This window comes from Mytilus californianus, unplaced genomic scaffold (genome assembly GCF_021869535.1).
Source record: "Mytilus californianus isolate M0D057914Y unplaced genomic scaffold, xbMytCali1.0.p SCAF_7, whole genome shotgun sequence".
Classification (NCBI taxonomy): domain Eukaryota; kingdom Metazoa; phylum Mollusca; class Bivalvia; order Mytilida; family Mytilidae; genus Mytilus; species Mytilus californianus.
The window spans coordinates 32,560,345-32,582,054 of record NW_026262723.1 but is presented as its reverse complement, the minus strand read 5'-3'; the positions used below and the strand labels follow the sequence as shown (position 1 = coordinate 32,582,054).

General features: G+C 32.9%; 2 protein-coding genes across 5 annotated transcripts; one reads left to right on the top strand and one right to left on the bottom strand.

Annotated features, from left to right (window-relative positions):
* Nucleotides 1-988: 988 nt before the first annotated feature.
* Nucleotides 989-4,617, bottom strand: LOC127708926 (zinc finger protein ZFP2-like). Its single transcript, XM_052214112.1, has 2 exons — nt 4,512-4,617; nt 989-2,874 (listed from the first exon to the last, which is right to left on the bottom strand). Exon 2 carries the CDS (start codon nt 2,676-2,678, stop codon nt 1,041-1,043), a length of 1,638 nt encoding a protein of 545 aa, XP_052070072.1. The 5' UTR covers nt 2,679-2,874; nt 4,512-4,617; the 3' UTR covers nt 989-1,040.
* Nucleotides 4,618-5,406: 789 nt separating this feature from the next.
* On the top strand, nt 5,407-21,415 carry LOC127708929 (uncharacterized). 4 transcript variants are annotated; one of them, XM_052214119.1, is made up of 10 exons: nt 5,407-5,421; nt 6,999-7,159; nt 14,747-14,967; nt 15,025-15,438; nt 16,825-16,940; nt 17,718-17,918; nt 18,525-18,662; nt 19,577-19,672; nt 20,237-20,465; nt 20,952-21,415. In XM_052214119.1, exons 4-10 carry the CDS (start codon nt 15,306-15,308, stop codon nt 21,083-21,085), a joined length of 1,047 nt encoding a protein of 348 aa, XP_052070079.1. In that variant the 5' UTR covers nt 5,407-5,421; nt 6,999-7,159; nt 14,747-14,967; nt 15,025-15,305; the 3' UTR covers nt 21,086-21,415. The 4 variants fall into 4 exon arrangements, with proteins under 4 accessions (XP_052070079.1, XP_052070077.1, XP_052070078.1 ...); XM_052214117.1 differs by having other exon boundaries at nt 14,747-15,438; XM_052214118.1 differs by lacking the exons at nt 5,407-5,421; nt 6,999-7,159 and having other exon boundaries at nt 14,587-15,438.
* Nucleotides 21,416-21,710: the final 295 nt, after the last annotated feature.

Below are 21,710 nucleotides of genomic sequence, written 5' to 3'. Positions count from 1 at the left end.
CTCAGCGTGTATAACCAGTCAAGGTCGTTAAAAACTTCCATCATCATACAATTTGTAAGGGGGTTGTAGCGAGTCAAGGTCGTTAAAACCCCCATACGTTAAATGTATCACTTTTGGATACCATACGGCATATTTTGTTTATGATGAACAAAAAAGTAAAAGAAAAATGCTACACAGAGAAACAAGTGATCAGTATGCTGGAATCTCTTATTGACAACATATATTTGTTAAATTTGGAGGTAGAGTTTTTCTGAAAAAAACATGTCGGCATTCCTATGGGAACGAACTGTGCGTCTCTCCTTGCCGACCTCTTCTTTATTTTGTCGATAGATACCGCAAATTCTATATTCAGTGTGGTTTTTTATTTTGCTGTGCATGTCCTGATGTTTTGTCAAAGATGGATACGGTTTAACACTAGTAATTTTTGGGGCCCTTTATAGCTTGTTGTTCGGTGTGAGCCAAGGCTCCATGTTAAAGGCCGTACCTTGACCTTTACTGGTTTACTTTTATAAATTGTTATTTGGATGGAGAGTTGTCTCATTGGCACTCATACCACATCTTCCTATATCTATATACATTATACTTTTACACAGACAAAAATTTCAAAGCTTGCCATGATTGCTCTGTGCTTCAAGCTTACCATGACGTGTAGAATGGGAAAGATGGTTTTAGTACAACAAAATTCCGTCTGAATTTTAGCTAGAGAATATCACTGAAAGAAATGCAACCGAACATTAAGATGAAAATAAGTATATTTGTTTCAGATAAGAAAGCCGTACTACCCGTATCAATCTGCATGTATTCGTTTCTGGATCAGCAGAAGACACGAGGGTGACTTGGTACTCCGTACAAAAAAAGACCGCCTCAAATTAAAAGATCTACCCAAAAATGACAATCTGGGACAAAGGCCATAATGCATATACATAACAGTTCGTTTTAGGACGCAAATTAGAAGAACAAGAATTCTAAATTAAATAACAATATTTTTCAAACGTTTATTAATAACGTAAGTCAATACAAAAAGTTAATTTGTTTCGAGTTTATTGAGTTTCGAGTAATTTGGCCTTCTCAGCATTATGTTTTGTAACGTGTGAAGCATAAGAAATTGAAAGGCTAAATGTTAGACCACATATCTCGCACAAATATGGTCTTTCACCAGAATGTGATCTCATGTGCACTTTTAAGTTTGATGTCCGAATAAAATCTTTATCACACATATCACATTTATACGGTCCTTCACCTTGTTCATCACGTCTTAAATGTCTGCGTTTATGTCTTTGCAGGTCGTTGTTACAAGTAAAACCTCTACCACAAATATCACATGCAAACGGTTTCTCGCCAGTATGTGTTCTCATGTGTACTCGTAAGCCTTCCTTCCTAGTGAAAGCTTTACCACATTCCTCGCATTGATTAGGTTTATCACCAGTATGTGTTCTCATGTGTGATTGAAAGTGTTCCTTCCTACAGAAAGCTTTACCACATACCTCACATTTATGAGGTTTATCACCCGTACGTGTTCTCATGTGTCTCTTTAAGTCAGAACGCAGACTAAATTCCCTTTCACATACATCACATTTACAAATTTTACTCAGGTTTTCACCTGTATGCGTTTTCCTGTGTTTCTGCATGTGAGAACGCTCACTAAATGTCTTATCACATATATCACATGTGAATGGTTTATCACCAGTATGTGTTCTCATATGATTCCGTAAGTGATGACCCTGTCTAAAAGTATTATCACATAAATCACATTTGTATGGTTTAGCACCAGTATGTGTTCTCATGTGCATTTCTAGGTGTTGCTTCCTACTGAAATCTACTTCACAGACTCCACATTTGTAAGGTTTATAGCCTTCATGTTTTATAATACGAGTCTTTAAGTCCCCAGTCTGACGAAATCCTTTATTACATAAGTTACATGCCTTTCCTTTGATCTGTTTACCACATGCACTAGTTTTGCACTCTTTACCACAAACATTTCCCTGGCATTCATTACCACAAACATTACCCTGGCATTCATTACCACAAACCTTACCCTGACATTCTTTACCACAAACATTACACTGGTACTCTTTACCACATTCAGTACCAGTATCAAACTTCCCCCTAGTCTGATATGCCTTATCCATCAGTTGGTCTGTACAAGTCTGATATGCCTTATCCATAAGTTGGTCTGTACAAGTCTGAAATGCCTTATCCATCAGTTGGTCTGTTCTGGTCTGATCAAGACGAATGAATGTCAGTTTATCTTTCTTTTCGGTATCAGAAACCATATTTGTTTCAGTCTTGTCCTGTCCGCAGTGTAACGTATCTAACTTGTCTGTAGGTTGTTCAGAGGAGATTTCGGTATCAGAAACCATATTTGTTTCTGTCTTGTCCTGTTCAACGAGGAACATCTCTAAATTGTCGGTTGGTTGTTCAGGGGAGATTTCGGTTTTAGAAACCATATTTGTTTCAGTCTTGTCCTGTCCGCCGTTGAACATCTCTAAATTGTCTGTTGGTTGTTCAGGGGAGATTTCGGTATCAGAAACCATATGTGTTTCTGTCTTGTCCTGTCCACCGTGTAACATCCCTAAATTGTCTATAGGTTGTTCAGGGGAGATAACTGTTAAAATCTCTTTATATTTCCGTTTCTGAAAATGTATCTGTTCCTGTCCTCTCCTGTCCACCATGGCCATCGTGTAACATTTCTTAACTGTATCTAGGTTTTTCAGGGGAGACCACTGCTAAAATATCTGTATTGTCTAGTCTGGTTAGAATACTAGAGATTGTAGTGGTGCCTGCTATATCTCCATGATCATGATGATTAAACCTTTTAATTATGCTATGCGCCTTCTTGTCCACTCTTTTAAAAACATAATTCGGCCAGATGATCTAAAAATGATAAAATTTAATTATTGCTCAATGAATAAAACGAGCTACATATTAATCAAAGAATGCTTTATAAATCCTCAGGAGCACCGGAAATCATCCCCAGTTTTTGGCTGTTGTTGTACCCCTATTTGTGACACCTTTCAAGCATCGATGTCAATATAATGGAATTTGATGCGACTGTCGTACAAGAGAGAGGTTTAGCGGTATAAAACTAGATTCAATCCAATATTTTCAACATTTGAAAATCCGGTACCAAGTCAGGAATAGAACATGTTGTCAATTCGTTTGATGTGTTTTATCATTTGATTTTGGCATGTGATTAGGGACTTTCCGTTTTGAATTTTCCTCAGACCATGCAGACTGAGAGTTCAGTTTTTTTGGTGATTTTACTTTTTTTATCAACAATGTGAACTCTTATTATCTAAGGAAGAAGGGGGTTATGTTTTAATCCTAAAAAAATATATCCTGAAACTTAATTTCATAAAGAAAAAAACCAAAAGACTGTGAGAGTCACAGCATACCAGGTTTTCCTGCAGAGGTGGAACTATGAACACTTGAGCTGCAAGTATGGACAAAATACGTAAGCTTAATTAAACAGCTCTGAATTTGGAGTGTGGTTGAATATTTGAAACAGCATCAGTCTGTGACACAAAATAAATGTGGTAAAGAACTTAACAAATTGCGATTGGACAGATAATTATTACATGTATAATGGTCCAATATTCAAAATCTAAGTCCATTGTTAGAATAAGAATACAAGAGAATCCCTTCAATAGCCAAGAGTTATACTTGTATATGTGAATTTGAGTTATTTCCCTTTGAACAGTAATGATGAAGAAATAATTAATAAGTATTTCATAAAAAGTTGAATTCTTTGGAAAGTTCAACAACTCAACAAGAAAAGCAAAATCGGGAAAATTGAACTTGACCTTCATTTATTCAAAGAAAACATATGAATTTGAAAAAAAAAACAATGTCAAAGAGATTTCATATTGATCAATGGACCCACGTGCCTGCCTTACATACCCAATTCAATAAACAATCATCTTTTGAAAATCCAGTTGGCAATACTGTGGCCATGCAAGTGAAAAAAAAAATATATCCAGATTAGTCCCATACCTTATAAAGTGTTTAATTTTGAAAAAAAAATAATTTGATTGATAGCGTCGAAAAAAATATATACCTTTAATTAATACAATACACCCGTATAAGTATACAGATAAAACATTTCAGAGACCCCTTTAAATTCCACGTGCGAATATTTTATGCACTTTAATTTTGTTTATTTTAAATAGTCATTGTACATAGAGTTTATAGTGATGTTATCAATGTTAAATATGCTTTCCATACATTTTCCAATTTAACAAAGACATTAGAATGACTGTGAATTTGGTTTATAATACACAATCTTTAGAGTTCTTGAAATCTTTCTTTCCCTGGTGGTCCTGGAAGAAAATCTGCTGGTCCTCACCATTAATTCTATTGAAAAATACTAAAATTGTGTCAGTCCTATGCAAAATTTTGATGGTAAAATACTGAGGACAACCACTTTTCGCGAACTCTGAATATTAATATTATTCGCGGTTCAGCGATTTATATAAATTGATATATCAAAATGCAACAAATATAAAACTTACCTTTTGTTAGACTAGTAAAGGTAAACGCAATTATATAAGTTAATTTGACTTTCATGCTTATCAAAACAAACTTCGAAGGGAGATAATAAAGATATACCTATGGAACGCATGATTACAAAACATTGGAATGCAATATAAAGAATTTTATGAACATTTTTTAAAAGTTCTTCATTCGTACCTCAAATTAACCGGATTCAAAAAGAACCCTTTAAATACAAATATATATATAAAACAACAAATACCGTTGGTTTAACGGGACCCAGTAGGCCTTACTACGCTCTAATATTTAATTAAAGGTATGTTGTTTTTTTCAGCACAAGTCAGGATATAAAGGTACAGTTTTGACATGAAATAATTGACACTTTATTGGAACTTAAGACAAAGCAGCCAAAAACATGGTCGTCCTCGAGACTTGCATTTAAATGTTGCCTGCATAAGAAGGTCTGTATTTCGACATTTGTTTTTGTTTTTTTTTTAATTGACGTGTACGCCTTACAGTCTGGTCATGTATCACATATATGTAGGAGGCAGAGGCGGATTGAGAGGGGGCCCAGGGGCCCGCCCCCCCTTTTCTGAGAAAAATTGGTTACTGACATAGGGAATCACTGAAGCATGACCGGAGTGGGCCCCCTCTTAGGCAGTCAGTGGGCCCCCACTTATGTAAATTTCTGGATCCGCCACTGGGATCATGTAGATATCTGAAAACATAAAAAAATATTATTTTAATTGAAGACAATTAAACAAATAAACAGAATAAACGTGTTTACAAACACATATTAAAAATCATAGAAAAGACTAGTGATGCCGATATCGCTGATCTGTTTTTTTCGGCAATTTGTATGTATTTTTACTTTTGTCGTACAGCCCTTGCGTTTCATACATTTATATAGATAGACACGACACAATCCAGGTAACACGCATATTTATTGAGTATTCTTGCTATAATTATAGCCTAGGTGTCTATATTGACATCGATTTAAATAATGCCTTTAAAATAACATTATAGACTTACAAGTTACTTGATGTAGAGATAAATAAACCCTCAAAATAAGCAATTTTTCGAACGAGTTCACAACTTTTGCTACTAATGGTAGCAAAGGCCGATAACCCATATGGCAAAATCAAAGGTACTTTATTTAAATCATTTGCACCACGTGACTTTGTCCCTTTTGATCAAATTACTTCCCTTAGCTTAAGATTGAAAATATAATTTATTATAGATTTGCGGATAATCCAGTCCTTTTCCGTCATGTATCTAGAACTAATGTATCTTTAAAAACTTCCTTTGGCGGATATTTACAAAAATGCTGTGTAATTCTAAGGGAAAAAGCTTAAAATTTGACTTTTTACGAAATGGGAAGGTTGAAATCATCATGTTTTTAAAAGAATTTGGCCGAAAACTTAAGAAAGCAGGTAAGTTAAAAGTTATTTCACTTTAAAATTCAACCTACAAGGTGTTTCCCTATATGCGAACAAATCATGAACAATATCTTCTTGCATGTGTATTTCTGTTTTGAATCTTGCTATTTTACGATTTTACGTCATTTTATTTGATCTTATATAGCAATTACACAATGGTTACGCTTCCGATTTTTAAACTAAAAAGGCCGAAAGATTTCAGAGTAGATAATGTCCATTTGTACACGGACAGAAGCCTAAAAACATGTACAATTCACCTATATGCGAACAAATTGTTCATTCGACATAGGTATTTGCATATTGGCATTTTTATTAAAAGGGCTTATATAATCCTATTGTAATGGCTGCCGTCATGATAAGGCAAAATGGCCGCTATGCAAATTAGCAAATTACCCCAAATTTTGCCATATGCACAAATTGATACCTATGGAACGTCTGAGAAATAAATCAGGTAACAGTTAATTCTTTGCAGTGGCGGATTTAACTCAAATTTAATATATATGTTATAAAAAATTTCTTGCAAAGAAGATATATTTTCCTGTAAAAGCGAGGCCATTACGCACCCTCTCTGAGTCCGTAGTTGGAAGATTATTATACAATCAGAAACAATTATGTCAATTATAAATGCCTGCATGTGATTTGTACTATTTTAATAAAATATACAACATTATTTTGTTTGAAATTGAAAATTATACCGCAAAAATACCGGGTTTTTTAGGTTGTTGTTCTCTGAAAACAGATCACTGTGACTTAATTAATTATCCACAATTTTAGTAAGTCTTTGACCTAATTGGTCATCCACAGTTTTAGTAAGTTTTTCATTTAAAGTTGCATTATGCCTCAGAGCATTAAGCATGTTTGCAAGACAATCAGAGAGACTGGTCTGTACTTATTGGAACTATTGTTTTCCTAATATTTGTGCAATGGGACTTGATATGACTTTCTTCGTGTTTTGGGGTATTTTCTTTAAATTGGACATAAAATGCTAATTGTAATAATTCACCTTTGAATATAAAGCTGATTTAACAGTTATTAAACTTGTTCTTATCATTATTTTCTATTTGTCAGACTCGAAGTAACTTACACAAATGAAAATGGAAGACGTCTGTTCAGAAACAAATGAAAGATCGTGCAACGGAACATCAGCTACTTCTTTGATTGTCTCCCTTGATCGGACTTAAGTTGTAGCCAGCTTAGTAGTATACAGCGCCACATGAGAACACATACAGGTGATAAATCTTATAAATGTGGGGTGTGTGGTAAACAAATGGTACTTGAAGAACCACACAACAACACACACTGGTGAAAGACCTTTCAAATGTGATGTATGTGGTAATGGGTTTAGAAAAAAATGCGATATAATGAGACATATGAGAATACATACTGGTCACGACAATAAACTGTATAAATGTGATTTATGTGAGAAAAGGTATAGTAAGAAACAGCACTTAACAACTCACATGAGAATACATACTGGTGATAAACCGTATAAATGTGATGTATGTGTGAGAAGGTTTACTACCAGTTTGTGCCTGAAGAGACACACAACAACACACACTGGTGAAAGACCTTTCAACTGTGATATATGTGGTAAAGTTTTAATTCAGAATTGTCACTTACAAAAACACATGAGAATACATACTGGTGAAAAACCTTTTAAATGTGATGTATGTGGTAAAGGGTTTAGTCAAAACGGTCACTTACAGACACACATGACATTACATACTTGTGATAAACCTTTTAAATGTGATTAATATTATACATGTTATACATTTTTTAGACAGAATACAAATTTACAGACACACATAAAAAAAACACACTTATGATAACATGCAGAAAAGGGTTTGATCAGTATTCGACTCTGCAGACACGCACTGACAATAAAGTACTGTATAGTTTGATATGTGTAGTTAATTAAGTAGAAACGACTTTCTCAGAGACACAAGATAACACGCACTTGTTATAACCTTTTGCATGTTTTACAAATGTTATAAAAGTGGTTCTTTAGTGCCATTATAGCAGTTTTAATTTTTTTAAATTCCATGTAACTTCAGCCATACACCATGTTTACACATTACTGTTTTTAGCTATAGGCATATAAGCAATATGTTAATTGGCACATGTATGTGTTCATCACATTTGTGTTTCTACGCTCCAACATGTGCCCAATGGATCAGAGGCGGTTGGGGAGATATATAAATGAACTAAAACTCTATATGATCCATAATCATAACCATGTATATGACAATAAACTGTACGTTGTAGTTACTGTGAGCACTTTTGATGAACTGAAACCTCAACAATTTTTGTATATAAAATAACGGAACCCCACCCTTTAAACCGCCAAAGGATTTCACGTGCATATATAACTAATATATTTAAATCCATAATAACAATACTAGTAACTAGTTTTACAACTAAGCTAACCATTTGGATATATATGTATAACTTATACATGTAACTAACATGTACACCAGGTAATCTCTATTGTCAAACAAAAAGAAATATATTAAAATATTATAACTTACTGAGTTTATACATGTATCTATTATATCTATTATCTTTGATAAAACAACTTTGAATTAAAATGTTACATTTGTACATGACAAATATTGGAGACTAACCATCTTCATTACTAATTATAAACTTGCTATTTGAATATTAAAAAAAAATAAAGTTATCATATACATTTTGTATTTCTCTAAAATTCTTTCATGTGAACTTTCAACACTACAAATGAATGAGGGTATTAACTTTATGCCTTAGCTTAGCCCCAATAGACAAAGGATCAAAAGTATTTACATGGTCACGATCAAAAATCATGCAAAAAATCTTACATGTAAAATATTTTTTAATTTCCAACATGTACATACATGTACAACAAATATAAAAATGTACTGTATGTGATTATTAGTGACTAAGTCATGTGACTGTGTACATAATTATTTAAATAAATATCAGTCAGACTCTAGCCTATTTGGAAAGCGACAAATATAAGATGTTTTTGAACCCTCTGATGATACATACATACAACTCTCAATAATGTTCATAATAGGTACACATTGTGTAATTTCAGTCTTCTTGACGGACAAAATACCACTATGGTCAGAACAATTTGCACACTTTGAACATTCAGTATATGCTACAACTGTGTTTGCTCTCTGCTCTATACAATCTAGTCTAACAAAAAAGCACACTCTTCCAAAACATACTTTTTCATTGTGTTTAAACATAATGGCTGAATTATCTCTTTTAGTCATTCTTGCATATTCCATACCATAAACTAAGTTATCATTCATTTCAATTCGTTTGAAGGGTGCAAAATAATCATTTGGCGGTGCAAAATCCAAAAATTTACATAATGCATCAAATGCATGTTTTGTTAGTGTTCTCATTTTAATACTTCCCAAAATATAAATTCCTTGTGTAATCATTTCCCCTCTTTTTAAGATATTTGGGAGTTCAATTGATTTGTACAGTTTGTCCAATTCAGTTCCCTCGACAATGAATTTTAGCTTTAGTTCAGGAATTTTTTGCACAAAAGATACACCAGTAATTATTTGATTGTCAATATTTTGAGTTCAACGAATCATTTTTAACAAGTAACCATTTTTATCTTCAAAGGAAAAACAACTATGAGTATATAATGGTCCTAGACATTTAACACTATCTGCCAGATGAACAAGCTGATGAACATTTAAAGTCATATAACATATATCATACAATTGCTCAAAATAAGAATTAAATTCCATCAAGAATGATTCGGCTCTCATAATTTCATTTTTAGTTGAACCATTCTTTAAAAGAATATGTAAAGCATTTACAAGAAGAGCAAAATGATTAAACCTAGTATTGTCAAGTGTACCATGTAAAACAGGAAGGCTATAATACAATACAAATGATCTATATTCATTAGCTTTCCAGTATTTCAAATCATTTTCAATGGACCTAGGTAAACGAGTTATATTCAATGTTGGGCGAATACTTTGCAGTTTTTTTTTTATCAACATCAGCAATGTGATTATGAATACTGAAAACCTTGTTCTTGAGTTGTGGGGAAAACCATAATTTTAGCATTAATTTCATTACACCTAATAATACACCGTGCATATAATCTATAGCTATTCCATCTATTATATTAAACAATGGGGAAAATGTTAGCCACGATGGACCTTTAATTCCATTCACTGCAATGACTTTTGATTTGTTTTCCATATTTTGTAAAGCATTTCTTGAATCTTCAATGACATTTTCTCTGCATCTTTGTGGACCTTTGGGATTGTCTTGAATAAATGGAAAAACATGTGCATGTCCTTTCCCACTTTTTGCTGTCTCACCTTTCTGCATACATTTCCAACATGAATAACTTCCATTGTATTGTACACCATTACATAACATACACCTTGCAGGTAGGTCAGCAGTACCACATAGTAAATAAGCTTTGCTTATAAAGTTTCCTCGCTCTGGAGAGAAACAATTAATACCATTGTTTAACTTTTTGAATGAATCTATGAAAGGTGAAAGGAAAGTGCTCATGGATGGTTTTTGGTTACCAAACCAAAGACCAGCTAAAATCATATTTTCTTTCATCATCCGTAGTTTGTATGGAAGTTCATTGATCACCAAAAATAATGGCCAAACAGAAACTTTACTACTTTTAAAGACTGGAGCACCATCAGTGTTAAAGGTAAAGGAAATATTTTCTGGCTGACTTAAAGGTCCATCATTTTCACTGTATAATTGATATAAATATCCATCTGATATGTCTTTGTAAGTGGCACCATCAGTTGTCTTCGAACTAGTAAATCGATTTTGTAATTTGTCATAGAATCCTTGTTGTGCAAAAAGATTTTGCGCTTCATATCTTTAGTTAATGTTTTGTTGCATCCTGGATAAGGACAAACCAGCACATTTTCGTTTATGATCATTCCAAGACAATGATTGCCATAAAAGTGTTTCCGTATAGGATTTTTTAGATTCTGAAAATACTTCTTGTATTCAAATAAGACTTGTACAAAGTTGATGTCCAGGGGGAAGAATGAAAGCTATTATATTTAGAAGCTGTAAAATGCCATCTCCAACAAGATTATGCTTCATGCAAAAAATCAGCAGCATAAATGCACCAACTGTAGCAGATGCTCCAGGATACAAAGGCTCCGGCTCCATATTTTCATCAAAAGTATCTGAATTCTCTTTATTGCCATTTTTCAGAAGAATTATTACCTATAGTATTGTCTATTTCAATGTCAGAATCGTCACTATAAAGATGCATTTCTTCTTCATCATTGATGCTCATAAAATTATCAAAATCATTGTTTGATTGGTCTAATGTCAGGTCAGACATATCCTCTTCTGGATCGCAAGATGCCCTCTCTGATGTGAGTACATCCTCTTCTTGGAATTCAATTGTATGAGAGTCCTGGATAACATCATCAGAGTCACTACAGACCTACAAACAGGGGGGGGGGGGGGGGGGGGAAGTTGACAAACATCTTCGCAATCGTAACTACTCGGCCATTCTCGCTACGCAGTACAATTTCTTCGTGCAACCAGAAAGGCCGAGTTGTTCCGATTGACATCTTCGAACAATTTCTTACTTCCGGTCATATACAATATTCGGAACAGTAGCGGTGAAATATATCCGGGTATAAATATGATTTTAAAAAATCGTGTACATTGAGGTAAAGATTACTTGCTCGTGGACAGAGACAGCAAGTAATATAAAAAAAAATCTGTTGAACAATAGAATTTCAATCTTTTGAATGTCTGAAAGTAAAAAATATTCTGTAAAGTATTAAATACATTTTAGTTAAAAGAAAGTTATCTCACCATTTCAAATCTTTCGTTGCCATTTTGTTTATGTACGTATAGTTCAGGGACTTCCTCTGCCTTTTCTTCTTTGTCGTGTTTATTCTGCATGGTCTCTGGAGCCACAAAAACATCAGCATCAAGACTAAGAGTTAAATTAGCATTATCACCATTGTTCTGATCATATTCCAGATGAAACTCGAGATTTTCCACTGCAGCATTTTCCTCAAATGACAAATTTGAAACATCGTATTTCCTATAAGGTCCCCTTTTTCTTTTTTTCTTGATTTTGTTAGATGCCATGTTTGTTTTGATATTTACATTAATGATACTGTTAGGACAGTCCGACACAGCATGATATATCGACTTCTTCGCCTGTTTTTACCAAGGTACCAAAGAGTTTATTTTAAGCCGAAAAACTCGTATTTTGAAAGACGTTTATCCCTATGTAACTATGGAAAACTCTGTTTTGAAATGTATTTAATTTCTTAAATTTATCATGTTTGAAATTTTTCATGTAATTATCAGTCAGCAATTTATAATTTACACCATATAAAATTATAAAAATAATAATCTCAGATGCTGTACCCTCAATGGACCTCACACGTCCGAAGAGGTCGCTTGTTATCTGATATCCCACGCCATTAAAATTTTGCTTTGGAAGCTGCATTTATCGTTTGAGAAGAAATTTAAAGTTATATTTTGAAGGAAATACCGAAGTCGAGTTGGAAACCATGTATAGTCCGCTGACGGTTATGAGTTAGAGTGATCCTAATAGTTTTTAAAAATGGTTTCAGAATGGTCAGATCTCGCGTAAATTGAAAAATAGGACATGAAAAATTATTTTTTGGATGATTGACTCTAAAGGAAAGATCGTTTAACATGTTTAAACAAGCAATGCATAAATACGAAATTTTCTCCACTTGGTTTTGTATCGATCTTGGGATTGTTACATCGTCCATATATGATCTATATTATGTCACAAATCAAACGTATACCCGAGTATAAAACGGCATTTTTTTTTTATTCTTTGAACACTTTGTTCTATATATATTATACGTATACCTGTATATAAAACGGCATATTTATTATTCTTTGAACAATTTGTTCAAGTTAAATTCTCTGATCATGATGATGACCTCGCAGCACTGGCTACTGAGGTTTGGCAAACAAAATCGATTTTCTAAACCTGATACATTTAACTGTAATTTACGACAATTAACATGGTTAAGTCTTTTGGATTTTGATAGTTTTTTTTTTTATTAATTACCCTGAACAATCTCTTATGGTTTATCAGAGACATACACACATTAATAATATCATGAATAATTCTAAAAACATTCACTTTTTTGTTACATTGTACATGTCATTGTTGTACTTCATTTTTATACGTCCGCAAAAAATATTTTGCGGTTTTGCGGTCGTATATTGGTATGACGTTGGCGTCGTCGTCGTCGTCGTCCGAAGACACATTGGTTTTCGCACTCTAACTTTAGTTTAAGTGAATGGATCTCTATGAAATTTTACCATAAGGTTCAATACCACAAAAGGAAGGTTGGGATTGATTTTTAGGGTTATGGTAGCAACAGTTAAGGAATTAGGGGCCAAAAATGAGCATTTTTGTAACTTCCAGACACAACTTGTGTGTTAGTGTATGGATCTCTCTGACATTGTACCACAAGGTTCCATATCACAAAGGGAATGCTGGGATTGATTTTCGGGGTAATTGCCTCAAAATTTTAGGAATTAGGGGCCAAAAAAGGGGCAAAGAACAAGCATTTTTCTAGTTTCATGATAATAACTTGTGTGTAAGTGTATGGATCATTCTGAAATTGTACTACAAGGTTCCATATCACAAAGGGAAAGCTGGAATTGAGTTTTAGGACAATTGCCCAAAACGTTTAGGAATAAGGGGCCAAAAATAAGCATTTTTTCTAGTTTCCAGACAATAACTTATGTTCAAGTGTATGGATCTCTCTGAAATTGTACTGCAATGTACCATACCACAAAGGGAAGGCCGGGATTGATTTTTGGGGTAATTGCTTCAAAATTTTAGGAATTAGGGGCCAAAAAGGGGCAAAAACAAGCATTTTTCTAGTTTCAGGACAATTGATAACTTGTGTGTTAGTGTATGGACCTTTATGATATTGTACTACAAGATTCCATATCACAAAGGGAAAGCTGGGTTTGAGTTTGGGGGTAATTGCCCTAAACGTTTAGGAATTTGGGTCCAAAAAGGGGCCTAAAAACAAGCATTTTTCTAGTTTCCAGACAATAACTTGTGTTCGAGTGTATGGATCTCTCTGAAATTTTACTGCAAGGTACCATACCACAAAGGGAGGGCTGGGATTGAGTTTGGGGATGATGAATCATAAGGGGGTTCAAAAAATTTGGGGGAGGGATTTTTTTTTCTTTAAAATTTTCCATTTTAAATTGGTTATTTCTGATTTATATATAAAAGCAAATAATAATGATATGGTTTGAATAGGTAAATTTAAAAAAATTAAGTTCTTATATAGACCACATTCATTCTGTGTCGGAAACCTATGCTGTGTCAAATATTTAATCACAATCCAAATTCAGTGCTGTATCAAGCTTGAATGTTGTGTCCATACTTGCCTCAACTGTTCAGGGTTCGACCTCTGTAGTCGTATCAAGCTGCGCCCAGCGGAGCATTTTATTATTTTATTTTTTTTGGTTTTTAATATGCATTGATCGTCATGGGTAGGGGGTTGAGCTGAGGAGAGAAATGTTATGTAAGGGACTTTGCAACTATTATTGAAATATGAAGATGTGGAATATACTTCAATGAGACAGCAATCGTTCAACACAAAAACCAACAAAATAAGTGCCATCTTGAGGGCATTATATACTGGGTTTTTAATCATTGTTAACAGTAGACAGGTGTTTATACAATTAACATGTCAAGCTGTAAATACTTGTAAAAACACAACATATAAACTAATTATTAGCACTAAGTGATAAAAATAAACTTTTTTTACATTCAGATAAAGCATATTTGGACACATTTGCTAATAAAGCCTACACTGCCATTATAAAAGGCAAATTGCCAGTTCAAGGAGACAACCAGAGCCCACCAGAAGAACTTTTCACTTTCGACTCGGGTGACAATGTCAAAGGAAAGAGGAAAAGAACAAAAACCGACAAAGTAGTACAAAGTGAAAAACAGGATGAGGAATTAAGTCCCAAGAATAAGAAAAAGGATAAGGTAGAAAAAGAAAAACAGGATGAAGAATTAAGTCAAAAGAAAAAGAAAAAGGATAAGGTAGAAAAAGAAAAAAAAGACAAGGACCAGACAAAAAAGAAAATAACAGTCTCTGAAAAAACCACAAAGAAAAAAAGTGAAACGGCCACCCTGCAGCAAGTTGGGCAGCTAATACTGAAAGAAGCTGGTTCTGACTTGCTGCATCAGTTTTCTGTGGATGACTGGATGACAGCAACAGTAACCAAGAAGCAGAGAAAGAACCAACACAAGTGCCAGACTTACCAACAGCATTATCAAGTGACGTCGTGGGTCAAAACAATGTGAATGTTCAACCAAACATCATGCTGCCTGTCCATGTTGATTTAACATCAACATGGAAAGTATGTACAAATGCCATGAACGCTGTTTGTGATGAGATTCCTGCACATGTAGCATCTTCTGATGCAGCTGTTACAAATACATGTGTAATCCCAGGTAATTAATCTTAATGATTTAAATAAATTTAAAATTCTTAAATTTAAAATTTAATATTAAAAACAATTGAATTTTTCATGTTTAAAAAAAAAATCAGTACTTGCTCTTACATCTTAATGCCAAGTGCTTAGCGGAGAAGCAGCAAATACCAACTTTTAAAGTCTTTGGTTTGAACAAGCTGGTATTTGAACCCAAGCACTCCCACACTTACCAACAGCATTATCAAGTGACGTCGTGGGTCAAAACAATATGGATGTTCAACCAAACATCATGCTGCCTGTCCATGTTAATTTAACATCAACATGGAAAGTATGTACAAATGCCATGAACGCTGTTTGTGATGAGATTCCTGCACATGTGGCATCTTCTGATGCAACTGTTACAAATACATGTGTAATCCCAGGTAATTAATCTTAATGATTTAAATAAATTTAAAATTCTTAAATTTAAAATTTAATATTAAAAACAATTGAATTTTTCATGTTTAAAAAAAAAATCAGTACTTGCTCTTACATCTTAATGCCAAGTGCTTAGCGGAGAAGCAGCAAATACCAACTTTTAAAGTCTTTGGTTTGAACAAGCTGGTATTTGAACCCAAGCACTCCCCCACTCGACACCACCGAAACAGTTAAAACATAAATTTGGGATAAAATTATAACTATACTGCATGTAATTTCTATGTGTGAACTTAATAATTTACCCATATTCATTTTATTATGAATTATTTGTATTACACAATTTAGTTATTAATTTAAAGAGATAGTTGCTACTAATTTGAGTTTACAGTGGCGGACCCAGAACTTTTAATAAGGGGGTGGGGGGGGGGGGGGGGGCTTGCTCCAGTCATGCTTCAGTGATTCCATATATAATCAACCAAATTTTCCCACAAAAGGGGGGGGGGGGGGGCAGGCCCCCCATGCCCCCCCCCCTGGATCCACCTATGATTTATTTCATTACAAAATGTACTTATAATGATAATTAGATCTCAACCTGAGATTTTGCATGGACAAATTTTTAACTTAACATTATACATTAATGTGTGCTAATGTCTATTAACCCCTTATTATTATAAATGCCAAAACAATAAAAGTGATGAACTATTTTCAAATCTTCATTTACATTTGAGTGACTCAATACATTACTAACCACAGTCATGACAGTTGTGGAATATTGACTCTTAAATTTCAACAATTAAAATGTCCAACCAAAACCATCATTAAAACAAGAAATATTGCATCAAAAAAAATAAATAGATTGACACATCAGTCAGATGTATTGTACATATGCTATTTTAGGAGTAAAATAAAAAATTATATGACATGCAATAAAGGTTTAAAAAAATTCTGAAACGATTTAATACAATACACTGCTTCCATTTCATTAAAGTGCCATCGGCTGAAGTTTTAACAGTGATAAAAGGCTTGTTAAGAAATGATGTGCAGGACTATCTGAAAGCAGTGATAGCTTGGTCTGCAAGACAGCATCCATGTAGCGAAAGGAAGGTACATGTATATGTATCACACAATCTTTTAGTATAGAAACATTTGCTGATTCTTTTATCGTCATATCTATGAAAATTATTGGTTATCGTAATATATTAGATTTGGATTCTGATATCTGATATTTATGGTTAAAATATGAAGATATAAAGGTGTCAAGTTTAAAAAGTCTTAAAATTTCCATTATTTGCTATATTTTGTGAAAATCATCAGGAAAATTAAAGAATTGACAGCTTGAAATCAAAATCTCTATGGAAATAAGATGATTTAGAAAAGGGGGGGGGGGGCAAAAGAAAATCTACTGGATGTTTATGAGCAAGCACATGCTGGTGATTGAGAAAGATATGAAGATATAAGAAGATGTGGTATGATTGCCAATGAGACTCTCCCTCCACGTCACACTTTGTAAAATTAAACAATTAAAGTCAGTACTATATACTCTGTATATTTAGTGGTAATAATGTATATGAAAGAGTTGTAATCCAGACTAAATCACTCTAAATAACCAGCAATTACAGTGAATCACTCAACACCTGTGAGCAAGAGTGATTTTTTTTACAGTGTCCAGTAGTTTAATTCTCAAAAATGTTGTACAGACATTGCCTTATAGTCTTAAAACTTAACTCAGTGCTCAAAACACATAATCTAGTATTTTGATTATTTGATTTTAATTCTGAGTATGATAATCTTACTCAAAAAAATTTTGACAGCAAGACCAGATGTTCCTGAAAATACAAGATGAAGATAACATAATCATTGTGTTGTTTTAATATTTTATAGGAATACATAAACTTAACTGGTACTGTTGATGACAGACAAAACAACATAGAAATAATGCATCAGGAAGATTCACCATCAGCTAGCAACTTTATAGATGATAGCTATGATTACACTAGTGCATTTAATGAATCAGATATTCCTCCGTTAGTAAGGCGTTCTCCAAGAAAACCCAACAGACCAACAGAAGGAGACAGACAAAATGTAAATACTTGTTAAGTTCAAGTCTAATACTATAAAATTCAATATTTAAATATATTACATAAAGTAATGAATTTTTATCATTTAAAGCAGTTTATTCTGTTTCTATGATCTTTTGTCTGAATTATAACTTACATTAAAGAGATGTGCATATATGTCAATATATACAAGTTATTTTGTCCCATGCTTCATAAGGGGAGATAATTGACATTTCTTTTTAATTTAAATCAGTTTTACCTGTAACCACAACTTTTCCTAAACATATAGAGTAAATCAAATGAAACTTTACCTATGCAGTACACCAAAGATACATGATTATATATCAGTATATCACAGTGTATAAAATATAATTCTGTACTCACTTTTCATTTTTCAGATTGATTTTGTTTCATTAAGTGGGACAGAAGTATTAATGTATTTCTAGATTATATTTCTTTTCAAAAATTAAAGCTCCTGAAAATCTCTTGTTTTTTCTTGTTTCAGTCCTTATTTTGTTTGTGCATAAACAAAAATGTATGAAAAGAATTTTTATTCAAATTTAGAAATTGTTCAATTACCAGCAACATGAGTATATAAAATTCAATTGTGTTTGTTAATTTATTTCTCCAGATATACCCAATAGAAACGGCTTCATGTAGTTACGAAAGTCAACCTTCAACTTCAACAGTAACAGAGACGCTGAGAAGATCTCCCAGAAAAAACAACATAACAACTGTAACACAGAAGAAAAGTAGTGACAGGCAACAGGTATGTCTTTTACTTAAAATTCTCTTTTAAGAATACATTTTGCACTTAGATAATTTAAGTGGACAATTATTTTTTTTCAAGTATAAGTCTCACATTTTTTACCCATGGTTTTGTAATGATGCTTGTGGCATAATATCAAATTTTGGTAATGCTTTAAATAGATTTACTTTGAATTTTTCAATCGGACAAAGAATGTTTAAGATTATTTAATGGTACAATTGTGTTGGTCAAGCACTCACTTCATTTTCATGTGCAAAATATCTTAGCATAGATATTGATAGTTTTAGATGAATGGAATGAAATATATGCATGGACAAAAAATAGGAAGGGGTTAAAACCTTTCAGTAGATTGACAATTAATATAACATATTACCATATTAAATGCACAATATATAAATAAAGAAGATGTGGTATTATTGCCAATGTCTCTATAGACAGACATTATCAGCTTGTGACTTAAGGATTTAGTTAAACCGTACTGTATAGTAAGCTATAAAAGGGACCAACATGATAAAATTTTTAAAAAATCATGTAAACAAGAAAAAAAAAACCAAAAAACCTGATTTTTGCATAGAAAAATATGAAAGACAGAAAATCAATATATATATATATACTAGTATAAATTGATAATACTGTTCAAACCTATGATTGCGTAGAATAAAAACCACAATTGTTATACGTGTGTGGTTTTTATCCAATGCACTCATATGTTTGAAAGTTGTTTTCAATTTAGACTTGTACAAATGTATTTATATACATGTATTTAAATTTGCTGCTGGTATATATCAAACAAACATTATTATGTGTATGGTCATTATTAATTATGTATATTTTATGTTTCACTCAGAGTATACGCTCTTCAAGTCCTTACAATATACAATAGAAATAACAATTTTAATTTACTGTGTTTCCAGATGGATATTTCTGACAGTCACCAGTCAACTGCATCAGAAACAGTGTCACAGAGATCTGAAAAATTATCTGAGAATGTAATCAAAGATGGGAAAATGGTATGTCTTAATTTACCCAAGTTCTTTTTTTTTTCTTCACTTTTTTGCCTGTGAAAGGTCTTTCAATTGGAAAAACACTTTTGTTGAGCTATCTCTTATTGATAATTTCAAAATTATGCAGAAATGAAGATTTCATGAGTTTATTTGGTATATGTTTGCCATAAAAGTTTCTAGGAAATGCTTACATTAGGCTTTTGTTCCTTTTAAGTTTTAATAATTAAAATAATCTCCTCAAGTTACTTTTATAATGAGAATAATTATATGTTTATAGGATATTTAAGATGTTTCTATTGAATAGCCTGCATATATCACTTTTCATCATATACTTAGCATGAATTTGACAGTTTTTACTCAAGTGTAACGAGCGGAAATAAACTAGCCATAAATTCACACCGGACTGAAAATCAATATCACCCCTATGTGGCTTCATATGATCTAGTTGATATGGGGTGTGTTATAAAATCAGTATGGGCCGCTATGGAACAGGCCATGTATTAATCTGTTCCCTAATCTTACTACAGTCAAAAGGTTGACAAAACATAAATATACCTCTTATTTTGACAGGTAAAATTACTAGAATCCCATGACATACTGGTTGATAAAGATGAACTCAGAAAGGCCATATCCGCAGCCAAAAAGTCTCAAAAGGTGGGATACACACTGTGTTACAAGCTGTTATCCAGCATGTTTTCTGTACCAGAGATGGCAAACTCCAGGGGACAGGGTATAGGTAAAAAGAAGGAGGGTGACATCAGACAGCCATTAAAAAGGAAAACAGTGAATACACTGAAAGGTATGACTCGAAATAATTAGTATTGCTTTCAACTAAAAGATTCTAATTTTTTTGTTTTGTCTATTATCTGAACATGATAAATTGCACTGTTGATGTATTCATTGTATATAGTGAATTTTAAAATCCTTTTGAGAAATGGGTATTTGACATTTTTTAATGAGATAAGACAACAGCGTTTTGTGTCAGAGATCTGGTTCAATTTACAAAAAGCTTGGTGGCAAAATCCATAAAACATTCACATACATGTTAAGTATATTTATCTCACAAGGTGGTAACATGATTTTTTTTCTTTAAATTTTTAAATGCAATTTGATGCTTTAATTGCATGATTTGCCAAGGACTTAGCTAAATGTAATCAAGCTGATAATGAATGCCAAAAAGCAATTTTATGAATAAGACGTCATAACTTTTTTGGTCAAAATTTTTTTTACTGATACTTGGGTTTGAATAAAACAAAGACCAAATAATAATATTTATTTTTTGCAGATTATGTGATTGTTTGGTGCAAGAAAAACAGCTATACTACACCAACAGAACAACTACGTAACGATGCCATTACAGAAAGGATAAGCTATGCCAGAAAACAGCTTAAAACACCCAGCAAAAAACTTAAGAGATAAATAATTTAGACAAAAAGAGACATTTTCATCTGAAATATGTCCAAAAATGTTGGAAAAACTCAAATTTAATAATTCCTTTATTGTATGACATTTGTAATTCAAATTTGTTGTTTATATTTTATGACATTTGTATGTAGTTATGTTTGGATTTTTGATTCATGAAAAAATCTTATATTTACGACCAATGTATACTAACCCCTTTTGTTAAAGAAAAACTGGCAATGATCTGTACAATTTGTATATTATCATGATTTAATTTGTCATCATTCAAATCTCATTATTTATTTTTGAAAATCAGCTGGCATTATTGAAAATAAAAAAGGTACTGTTTTTGTGAATCAGGTTTTTTTTCTTTCCTATTCAAGGCATAACTTTTTTCCAGGCGTAAGTTTTTTTTATTCCAGGCGTAATTTTTTTTCCAGGCGTAATTTTTTTATTCCAAGCATAATTTTTTTTTCTGGCGTCAGTTTTATTCCAGGCGTCATATTAAGTCTTTTCCAGGCGTAATATTTGTAGGCGTAATTTCTAGAAGCATTTTACGGGCGTAACTAATTTGCATATTTCGCCTCATATTCCGTCTAACTGACGCCCGGATTACTGCTCATTTACCCCTGGAAAGCAATAT